Source organism: Bos mutus, chromosome 29 (genome assembly GCF_027580195.1).
Source record: "Bos mutus isolate GX-2022 chromosome 29, NWIPB_WYAK_1.1, whole genome shotgun sequence".
NCBI classification, from domain to species: Eukaryota; Metazoa; Chordata; class Mammalia; order Artiodactyla; family Bovidae; genus Bos; species Bos mutus.
In genome coordinates, this window is record NC_091645.1 from 28724455 (window position 1) to 28736504 (window position 12050).

The 12050-nt window shown below is 41.8% G+C and overlaps 1 protein-coding gene across 2 annotated transcripts in view; it reads right to left on the bottom strand.

Annotated features, from left to right (window-relative positions):
* The window catches only part of CDON (cell adhesion associated, oncogene regulated), a 98556-nt gene that overhangs the window by 35602 nt on the left and 50904 nt on the right, over positions 1-12050 (bottom strand). For both annotated transcript variants that reach the window (XM_070365273.1, XM_070365274.1), the window contains exons 10-13: positions 9644-9933; positions 7720-7894; positions 5098-5226; positions 1501-1704 (exon numbers count right to left, since the gene is read on the bottom strand). In XM_070365273.1, the coding sequence (XP_070221374.1) occupies positions 1501-1704; positions 5098-5226; positions 7720-7894; positions 9644-9933 (798 nt within the window). The remainder of the gene's footprint in view (positions 1-1500; positions 1705-5097; positions 5227-7719; positions 7895-9643; positions 9934-12050) is intronic.

A 12050-nucleotide genomic window follows, 5' to 3' on the forward strand; every position in this document is an offset into this window, starting at 1 on the left:
AAAGAAACAACTGAAGCAAAGTTTAACACAGGGAATACAGCTATGAAGAGGCACTGTGTGGCTAATCACAGATGTCACTCTGCTCCCTCTAATAAGAGGAGAAAGATCAGATTTAAGCTACAACAGAAGGTATTTGTTTGGCTTAGATATTAAGAACTTAAAAAAAAAAAAAAACTCTAAGGATTGTGAGTTTCTGAAAATCTGAATCTAAAGAATAAATTAGACCCCTAAAGCAAGTTTCCCCAAAGCTCAAAAATAACCCCTGAGCTTCTGAAAACAGTCTTTTCTATCTATAAAATGTTACTTAGCTTTGCCCATATTTAAAACTGCCACCCTCTCCCAACTGTACCTACATATTCCTGAGCTCCTCCTGTTACCTGTCAGACAAACACGGGTTTTTGCTGCTAAAGTACATTTAAAAGTCCATCAACAAAAACAGTCATGAAACCCAAACAAACAAAAGTAAATAAAGTTGATTTGTGATTAGTGCTTTCCTCTTTTATGGGTTGTTTCATATATTAGGGGGTCTGGATGGGCTTCCCTGGTGGTTCAGATGGTAAAGAATCTGCCTGCAATGCAGGAGACCTGGGTTTGATCCCTGGGTTGGGAAGATCCCCTGGAGGAGGGCATGGCAACCCACTCCAGTACTCTAGCCTGGAGAATCCCCATGGACAAAGCAGCCCAGTGGGCTACAGTCCGTGGGATCACAAAGAGTCAGACATGACTGAGCGACTAAACACACAGGGGTCTGGAGAAGCTCCCCTGATGCTGAAACAAAACTTAACAGAACAAAGAGGTTGTCTCATATCCATAAAGCAAAGTAGTGGGTTTAACCATGCTGTGTCATCAGATCAATTGTAGTCAAATAACAAGCAATTTCCCTCTTAAAACATTCATTCATAGCAGAATACACATACATACACACACACAAAGATGTCACCACCACCCTACTTCCACTCATTTGCAGTTAGAAATAGTCTAAAGCCCAGAAATAAAGACTAGGTTAAGTCAATCATGGTATACTTACACAGTAGATCCACAGTTATTAAACACTGAGTTCTGAAGAATTGTTAATTATGATATAACATGGGAAAAGGGGGTCACAAGACAATATTTATGGCATGATCCCAGTTTGTATTAGAAAGGAAAAAAGACTAGAAAGAAATACAACATAATATAAACAATGGTTATCTCTAGATGGGTGGGTTTGGAGTGACTATTCTCTTTTTATATTTTGCTTTCAGATACAATTTTGCTTTTTATACAATAAGCTCACATTACTTTAACAATTAGAAGAATATATGATTATTACAAATATGTATTTAGGGATTTCCCTGGTGGTCCAGTGGTTAAGACTTTCCAATGCAGGGGACACAGACTAGATCTCTGGTCAGGAAACTAATATCCTGCATGCAGTAGGCATGGTCAAAAAAAAAAAAGACGAATATGCATCTAAGGTCAGCACTGCTGGCCTAAAACAAAATGTTTGAATATTACTACCTGGCTCTAAACTACGAACTTCCACAGAAAGCTTAGAAGGAGGGATGTCTTCAGCTGCCACCAGCCAGTCACTAGTCCTCATCCGTTTATATTCAACCTTGAAGGCAGTGATTGGAGAGCCCCCGTTCGCCCGAGGAATCCATGTGACGTAGACAGACGTCTCTGACGCAGTGGAGATAGTAGGCCGGTCAGGTGCCTCTGGGACTGAAAATGGAAACATTCATTTCGATAACCCTCAGCATCAGAAACAAGAATTACTCAAATGAACTGAAAGGGATAAATCCCCAACATCACTTTACTAAAGGCTCTGCACCAAAATTCTTGCCAGAGTTAATGACATTATGACTTTCTTTCTGTCCTCTGAAAAGTTAATGTGCAATGAAATAGAGGAAGTAGCAGGAAAAGTGAGATAATTTATAAACTTGATAAGTATCTCTGAAAATCTGAAAGTTAATGAGTATGATGACTGAGGCATGCTAAAACAATATAAGTAATTATTACTTGGTGCTTCAAGTCTGACTGTGGTAATAATTTACAGTAAATTTCAAAACAATGTGTTATTTAAATGGTTTTCATTATCCAACTGAGCTATAGAAAACATATTCAGCCAATAGTCTATAGATTGTTCTGTTTATTAGCTATGATGATCATAGCCTGTCAATAATCAGCAATGTAGCTATTACTACTGTACAGAAAAACAGTACAGAAAAACTACTGAAAAACAGACTGCAAGCAGTAAAATAGGGATAAACCGAACCAGTAAAATCAATCCTGATAAAAATGGGAAGGGAGAACCACTGCTTAGGATGAAAGCAGGAAGACACATTCACAGTTAAATAAAGACAAGTGTTATCAGGAAACAGACGATCCACGTGATCATCCACGTGAACCCAACCCCTGGCAGCTCTCAGTTAGCATGGCCAAGAGGAGGGATGTTTCCAGCCCACAGACGAGACGGTCTCGATTCTATGGCAGGTGGAAACCTCAGGAGGAAGTTCATCAGCCATTCAAACTGTGTGGCCAACACATGTCCCTAACTGCTGGCCAAGCAATCTGGTGGTTATAACTGGCTTCCCACCTGGTCCCTACAGAGCAAGGGTGTGGACAGAAACAGCCTGGGCTGTACAACAGTTCGGAAGTTGTGAACGGCCACCCACTTTACAGCAGTCACCTGTGAGCTTTTTAAGAATGAGCTGGTTATCAAGACCAACTGCCCTTCCACACGCTCACTGTCATGTCTCTAGAGCTGGAACAAGGAGGACCAGCTCTGGACCATGGTTCCATTGTCGTTTTAGTCGCTAAGTCATGTCTGACTCTCTGCAACCCCATGAACTGTAACCTGCCAGGCTCCTCTGTTCGTGAGATTTCCCAGGCAAGGATACTGGAATGGGTTACCATTTCCTTCTTCAGGGGATCTTCCCAACCCAGAGATTGAACCCATATCTCCTGCATCAGCAGGTGGATTCTTTCTTGCTGAGCCACCGGGGAAGCCCCCATGGTTACATTACTTCAGTGAATTACTCAGGAAGCCCTGTCTCTGTCTAGCCTGGGTCTGGCCTCCACCAACACCCCTCTGTCTCAACATCTCTTCAATCTGAATACAAACACATAACAAAATAATGTTGCATATGGTGCCTGTATGAAGGAATTCGTGGCATTTTAAAAACAAATTGTTTAATGGATGAAAAGATGAACACATTCAAAGCAGGCAACTTGGCATGATACTTACTGTATTCCTTTCAAGTTAGAAAGCAATGGAAACAGAACGAATAGAAGTTAGTGAATTTCTCTTTTAATACGAAGATAACTGAACAACTTCCTCTGTTGATTCACATGAGGTTAAAACTCATAAAGAATACCACAGACCAAGTAGAAAAAGAACGTTATTAGGGGAAAGTCCCTAAAGAGAAGAATACCATCGATACCTAAAATAAACAGCATGTGAAAGGAGATAAAGAATACTGCTCTTGGAGTCTTAAATATCTGACTGTGGATAGCAGTTCCACCACTCTCTGGGTGACCTTAGGCAAGTTCCACAACCCCCTTGAGTCCCAGTTTCCTGATCTGTAATATGCTGATGCTCCCTTCCTCACAGGGTTATTGTGAAGATTAAATAAATCCTTTCTTTAGGGTTATCTCTGCTTGGATAACACCAAACTCATGATTGCCAGCACAGAATCCATAACCTTCAGCAACAAATTCTTATCACCTATCTTGGTAAATGGTTCAAGTTGCCCAAGTCACCATATTTCTTGCTTTCTTTCAGTGAGGATTCAGTTCCCTTCATCTCTGGTCTGTGTCCTTCCCCATCCACACTGTCACTGTCTGTATTTCCAAGCCTCATCTGATGCCACTCCCCCATCCCATCTCTAAAATCTTCCAGGCTTCTTCATAGCTTTCAGGGAAAGACTGAATCTTTAAGGACATCATACAAGGCAACTGCTTTCCTCCCCCACTGTAGCATGATTCCCCATAGCACTAAATAAAAATCTCTGAATCTCTAAATGAAATAGAACATGTCCTTCATCTGTCTCTGCATGAGAGGTCTCTGCCCAGAACCGTTTCTCCTGCTTCTTCATTCAGCTATAACATTCTTGCCTTTGAAGCTCAGCTTAGGGAACATCTCTTATTGCCAGCCACTGGGCCTCCTTCCTATCAAGGAAGTGATTTAGGTAAATCTCATGAAATGTTTGATTCCAAGGCAGAATCAAAACCATCGTTGCTGGTTGATCTATCCTCCCTGCTATATTGGTATTGGTTTAGTTGTCTGCATCATCTCCTATACTGTAAGCCTCTCCAAGGGCAAGATTTATTTGATCTCTGCTGCTCCAGCATGTAGTACTGCGTGTTAGTTCATGAGGTTTTTGTTCTTCTGATCTCAGAGGCGAAAGGACTCAAGAAAAAGCAGCTCATGATACTGAAGATGCAGAAGCATTCCACAGAGGTGTTCAAATGTTATGACTTGCTTCTGTCTGAGGCCAACTCATAGACTATAAAAATAGGGAAGAGAAGCTTGAAAATTCTTAGAGCTCAGTAATAAAATGTTAAGCCTTCCCTAGATCACAAAAAGCACATTATGTTGTAACAGGAGAATTCATGTATGATTAAATACTAAAAAGAAGTCTTTTAAAAATCTTATTGTTATGACATCTAAACACTCTAAGATCAACATGATACAACAATAAAGCTGAGAATGACATGTAATCAATCAATAAAAAACTAAGTCATACTATAGGTACCATGACATATTTTGACAAATCACCAAAAAAAACAAGTCAGATGTTCAGGGTTCCAATGTAAATTTGGTTTCCATGCCAGAGAGGAGACAGAAAAATTCTTTTTGTGAGTTATAAAAACTTAGTATCATAACATTTGAAATCTGAGTTTATTACTTTGAATATCAATCATGGTACTGGGTATTTAAGATTTCAAATTCAAGACATTTTAAAATGGTTGAAATAAAACCTATAAGAGTTATATGGTAGGATATAATTTGAATAATAAATATCCTGTCCCACTCCACCCCCTAATAACCTGAAACAGGTCAGTTACATTTGGAAACAAACAGAATGAGTAAGTGAAGAATCTTCTCTTTACCTCCACTATGCCTAGAGGCATCTGTGAGTACCACTCCGAAGTTGTCTGCAGCCTCTGAAACAACAGGGCGCTTAGGGATGCCCACAGGTGGAGAGGAGGCCTGGGTATTTTTCGATGATGCTGTTTTCTCTAGAAAGGTACAATATAACATAATATAATACAAATAAGCTTCTTTGCATAAGAAAAGATACTATGAAACTCAACTGGCATATAAATATATGAATTTATCGGTTACAGTGTCTAAATTTAAAATCTACATTGTAATTACTTGGCTAATATGAGGAATTAACTTGAGAAGTTACTTTGTCTTTTTCTAGTACCTATAACAAAAATGTGTCTCTCTTCACCAGGACAGCTTTAATCTACACACATAAAAAATGACACAAATGAAAAAGCCAAATGACTAAAGGTTTTCAAACTATTCACCCACTGTTATTTTTACTGTACATATTTCTTAATTCTGATGCAGAATATTCATTATTTAAGAGCTTCGGTTAAGTTTCTTCATGCGAAAGCTGTCATGCCGTTTTAAAATTTCAAGGGGGGAAAAATGAAATTGATTATTTCAGAACTGAAATACATGCTCATTATTCAGTATTTGCAGGTCAGGCTGTATAAACAACTAAGGACTAATTATGGGTAATAACTCAAAATACATTTCAAATAAGAAATACTATTTTTCTGTCTAGACACAGTAATTAAATAAAAGGATATTTTTCAAAAGTCAATAGACAATTTCTTTTCAATCATCAGAACTCCTTTCCAACACTGTGCTACACCAAAAACTCTTGTATCCAATTCCCGTCTCTGCTCACAGAAGTCTTTTTGTTCATCTATGGCCAACCTGCGATGGCATCTTTTTAAATTGTTTATTTTATTTATTTATGACAGCGCTGGGTCTTTGTTGCTGTGCAGGCTCTTCTCTAGTCGTGGCGAGCAGGGGCTACTCTGTAGCTGTGGTGGCTTGGCTCCTCTTGTTCACGGGATTCAGGGCACACGGGCCTCAGGAGTTGCGGCATGTGGGCTCAGCAGTTGTGACTCCCGGGCTCTGGAGCTCAGGTTCACCAGTTGTGGTGCATGGGTTTAGCTGCTCTGAAGCGTGTGGGATCTTCCCAGTCAGGGATTGAACTCATGTCTCTTGCATTGGCAGATGGATTCTTTACACTGAGCCACCAGTGAAGCCCTGAAATGGCATCTTTTCAATCAAGCTACCCTCACAAACTGGGAGGGCTTCCCTTGTAGCTCAGTCAGTAAAGAATCTGTCTGCAGTGCAGGAGACCTGGGTTTGATTCCTGGGTCAGGAAGATTCCCTGGAGGAGGGCATGGCAACCCAATCCAGTATTCTTGCCTGGAGAATCCCATGAACAGGAGTCCATGGGGGGCTCAAGATTTGGACATGACTGAGCGACTAAACCACCACCACCACCCTCACAAGCTGCCCCACAGAAGACTATCCCCTGGCATCTTGTCTTGCCTGGACCATGTCAGATCTGGTCCCTCCCTATCCCTTTGCCCTCCTCCAATCTATCCTGACCCTACAGTCAGCATGGCCCTATAGCCAGCATTGAAACACACAAGAGGCAGTGTCACAACTCTGCTCAAAACTCTCCAATGCTCCCAGTTCACTCAGGGTCAAAGTTGGTGTTCCAGCAGGTTGGACAATGTGCCGATGATCATCCATCTCCTTGAGCATTCTCTCCTCCCCACTTACTTTACTCTCATCACTGTGGCCCCTCAGTGCTCCAAGCACACCCACTTGCTATCCTCTCTACTGGGATATTCCAGCCCCAGATACTCACATGGGTTTCCACACACCTCCTTAAAGTTCCGCCCTGCTGTCAGCTGCTCAGTTCTCTGGCCACCCGTTCAAACTGGGACAACCGCTACCACCCCACATGCTTGCATGTAAGTCATTTCAGTCGTGTCTGACTCTTTGTGACTCTGTGGACTGCAGCCCACCAGGCTCCTCTGTCCATGGGATTCTCCAAACAAGAACACTGGAGTGGGCTGCCATTTCCTCCTCCAGGGGGTCTTCCCGACCCAGGGATCAAACCCACGGCTCTCAGGTCTCCTGCATTAGCAGGTGGATTCTTTACCACTAGCACCACCTGAGAAACCCATGCTACACCCATCCCTTAATTTATATCTCTTGTTAGCATTCAACACCTACTAATGTTCTTATAACTTATGTGTAAACTTCTCCCAACTAGAATGGAAGCTCCATGACAGCAAAGGAGTATTATCTATTTTGTTTACTACCTGGCACTGAGAAGTCATTCAGTAAATATTAGCTGAACTGAAATTTTGCCTTGAGTTGGCCTTTATGTGTATGTCTTACCTTTTTTAGCAAAGTAGAAGTTCTATCAGGATGGATCTTGTCTTGATTATCCTTGTTTTGTCCCTTACCCTAATGCCTTACCTATCATAAGCTCTCAAAAATACCTGTGAAATGCTAGATGGACTAGAAGAATTCAACCATCTAAATGTGGCCCCAAGAGGTACTATAATAGGTTTATTTAGTAAATTTATATACAAGAAACTTGCTACCCCAAAATGACACTAATTATTAAAAAGTGACATCAATACAGCCAACTCCCTCCTCTTAGGGAAGATTATACTCACCTTTGCTGGTTCGGAAGGTGAGCATGGCAGGCTGTCCTTCCCCGGCTGCACTCCTCGCCACCATCAAAACTTCGTAGAGACTCGATGGCTCCAGTTCCGTTAAATGGAGCTCATTCTCACTTCCTGGGACTCGAACTGTGTGCCAGTTTCCCACGACACCAACACCATCCTCCAGCTACCCAAGCGAAAACAAGGCATTTTTCAAAATGGAGATATAGGGCAGAAAAATCTTTCCATTTCAATTGGATAAAAACTAGAAGTCCTTCAATTCCAAAATGAATCTGGGGAAGCGATGCACCATCAAAAGTGAAAGAGACACAATGCCTCTTCCAATTAAGAACCAGAAGGAGACCTGCAGTGAGAAGTTTGGGATTCTCACTGTTTTTGAAAAAGGCTGCTGCTCATCAGCTGCCACTAACTTATGGCCTCAAGGAAGTTACTTGATTACCCAGTCATTTCCTTTCCTGGTAATGGAAACGTTGCTCCTTTCTTACTGGACTAATGGGAGAATTAACTAAGTAAACAATAATACGTACTAATGATAATATATAATATATACAATACCTGATAAATCATAGTTCATGTTTATGTCTATATAATTTATGCAATTATGCATTATATATTTCTAACAGTCTTGTTTCATGTTTTTATACTGTTTGTTGAGTTGAAGGAAAGAAAAAGAGATCCAATCTGTTATGCCTTCCTTAATAAAACCAAGGGCCAACATTCATGGAAGTTTCCATGTGGACAGGATTACCAGTGAAACTTCCTTCATCTAGAATCATCAAGTTAAAAACAGTGAATAAACTTCCAAGTATCATTATGTTAATTTTTCCAGATATTAAAAATATTACTGTAGGGGGAGAAATGGAGTGGGAGGCTGGAATAGCAGATGTAAGCTTTTATACAGAGAATGGAAAAACAACAAGGTCTTACTATTTAGTACAGAGAACTAGATATTCAATATCCTATGATAAACTATAATGGAAAGGAATATTTTTAAAAAATGTATATATAGGGATAACTGAATCCCTATGCTGTACAGCAGTAATTAACATTGTGAATCAACTACACTTCAATTAAAAAAATACCTAAAGGATAAAAAAATATTCCTATTAAATGATGGATACCAAAACATCTTGAATATAGAAAATTATTTTAAATACGAGTACATCTCCTCCCATTTCATTTACTAATCTCATTAAACAAAGAAGGGAGGATTTTCATTTTGTTTTAATATAAGTCTGTGGATAAAAAATATCATCTGAGAAATCAAGACAGACCAACGTTTACCGTAACAAATAACCAATGAAAAATATTAATACAATTAGGAAGACAACTGGAAATGAAAATATTAATCAGAGATTATAATGGAAAACTTTGTTCAAACAGTGGTTTCTAATAAGAAATTGCTTCTTCGCTAAATAAACTGTCTTCTGCCACTTCACAGAGGGAAGGAATTACTTTTTAAAAAGTGGTTTATAAAGCTTTACACCCAAGGGGTTAAAATGTTTGATTAAAAAGGTCAAGAAGCAGGGAATCCCTGGCAGTCCAGTGGTTAGGACTCGGGGCTTTCGCTGTCAGGGCCAGGGTTCTATGCCTGCTTGGGGAACTAAGATTTCTCAAACCCCAAGGAACGGTCAACAAAACAACTGTCAAGTTACTTGGTTCTTAAAATCCCAATCTGGGGGAGGTTATTTGTACTTCACTCTTACTGTTTTTATAAGACTGGTGAACCCAGCGTGACTGCTGACTCTCTCCCAAACCCATCACCCTGGGATGCTCCTGTTCTGCTTCCTGCCACACCCTGGGATGCTCCTGTTCTGCTTCCTGCCACTCCACTAGTGTGAAAGACAGCAAGCATGTGTTATACACAGGATGCGAGGATGTGAGAAGAGAAAGATCACAGACGACAAGACGTTACCTTTCGATACTTCACGAAATAGGCATTGATGGGCAGCCCGCCGTCCTTCCCTGCCCTCCAGACCAGGCTGTAGGTGTCTGGCGTGTGTGTCTGAGGGGGGCTCAGAATGATAGGGGCATCAGGGACAGAGGGGCCACTAGCGTTTTTCTCTGATGATGATTCCTTGGCACTGGAATGTTCTTTCACCGGAAATGAGCTCAATAATCCAGTTTCTGAATCATCACTTTTATCATTCTGAGTGGGATCAGAAGATGTGACTATTTCTGCTTTGGTATCTGTCTCAAAAGGAACTGCAGAGAAAGAAAGAGGAGATGGAAGAAATTCATCATTTCAGGGTCTCTCACACATTGTGCCGTCATCTAACACAATGTTAGCACAATTTGAGCCCTAGTAGTTAAAACAGGTAACATTTCAACTTAAAATTCATGGAGACATCTAATCTCCAGTTGCTGTTGTCATTCAGTCACTAAGTCATGTCTGGCTCTTTGCAACCCCATGGATGGCAGCACACCAGGCTTCCCTGTTCTTCACTATCTCCTGGAGTTTGCTCAAGTTCATGTCCATTGAGTCGGTGATACTATCTAACCATCTCATCCTTTGTTGTCCCCTTCTCCTCCTGCCCGCAATCTTTCCCAGCACCAGGGTCTTTCCCAAGGAGTCAGCTCTTCACATCAGGTGCCCAACATATTGGAGCTTCAGCTTCAGCATCAGTCCTCCCAGTGAATATTCAGGGTTGATTTCTTTTAGGACTGACTGGTTTGATCTCCAGTAGCTATCTACTATTCATGAAGAAGCAAATTAATTTTCTGAAAAAGCAGTTCTACAATGCAGCGGTTTGGTAGCTAGTACTACTGTTAAGTTGCTTTAGTCGTTTCTTACTCGTTGCGACCCTGTGGACCATAGTCCACCATATTCTGTTCAAGGGATTCTTCAAGCAACAGTACTGGAGTGGGTTGCCATCTCCTCCTCCAGGGGATTTTCCCAACATAGGGATGGAACCCAGGTCTCTGATGTGAAAGGATGCTGTTTTCCCCTGCTCTGTGCGAGCAGTCCCTCTTTTACAACAAGTTGCTAGTGTAACCTCTGGAGATTTTAAGTTGGCCAACAAGGAACTTTTACGCTAATTGGTAAATGAACACAATGAGTAATGCACTCCCTTGGGAACAAAATAACACAAGTAGCAAAGAAAAGATCAAGACTTAGACCATTACCTACTGGGTAGCTAGTCCCCAAAGGTCCCTTAGTATTAACACCCTTGGACAGTCCTCTCCTGTGCTGAATCGGGCTACCCCATGAGTGGCTGTAACCAATGCCAAGCCCAAAGTAGGCTGTGGTCTTCCAGGCTTAAGCCTTAAGAAGGCCTGGCACCCCTACCAGAGCACTACCACATACAGACGTCCAAGCTAGCCATGGAGAGAAGTGACCAGGGAAGGGAGAGAGGGAGGAAGGGAGAGAAATGGAGGGGGGCGGGAGGGAGAGGAGGGCATGTAGGTGGAGTCCAGCCCTCACAAAGATGCCACACGTGTGAGTGGAGCCTCTTGGGCATTTCCAGCCCCAGGTGCTATCTGATTACAAAGGTCTAAGAGACCCCAAGCAAGGCCCACAGAATGGCCCACTTTATCCTTTTAACCCACAGACCTGTAAGATAATAAGGGACCTGTTAAGTCATTCATCAGATATAACTATCCCCAAAGATGGTTTTTCCAGTAGTCATGTACAGATGTGAAAGTTGGACCATAAAGAAGGCTGAATGCTCAAGAAGTAATGCTTTTGAACTGTGGTGCTGGAGAAGACTTTTGACAGTCCCTTGGATAGCAAGGAGATCAAACCAGTCAATCCTAAAGGAAATCAATCCTGAATATTCATTGGAAGCTGAAGCTCCAATACTCTGGCTACCTGACGCAAAGAACCGACTCATTAGAAAAGACCCTGATGCTGGGAAAGATTGAAGGCAGGAGAAGAAGGCGAAAACAGAGGATGAGATGGTTGGATGGCATCACCGACTCAATGGACATGAGTTTTTGAAAACTCCAGGAGATGGTGAAGGACAGGGAAGCCTGGCATGCTGCAATCCATGGGGTCGCAAAGAGTCAGACACGACTGAGCAACTGCACAGCAAAAGATGAACAACTTAACACATGGGCTTCCCTGGTGGCTCAGATGGTAAAGAATCTGCCTGCAATGCAGGAGACTTGAGCTCGATCCCTGAGTCGGGAAGACTCCCTGGAGAAGGGAATGGGCTACCCACTCCAGTGTTCTTGCCTGGAGAATGCCATGGACAGAGAAGTCTGGTGGGCTACAGTCCATGGGGTTGCAAAGAGTCAGACAAGACTGAGCGACTAACACTTTCACTGCATACAACAACAGAGAACTACCTCCCTCTAGTATACTCGGAAGACAAGTCATA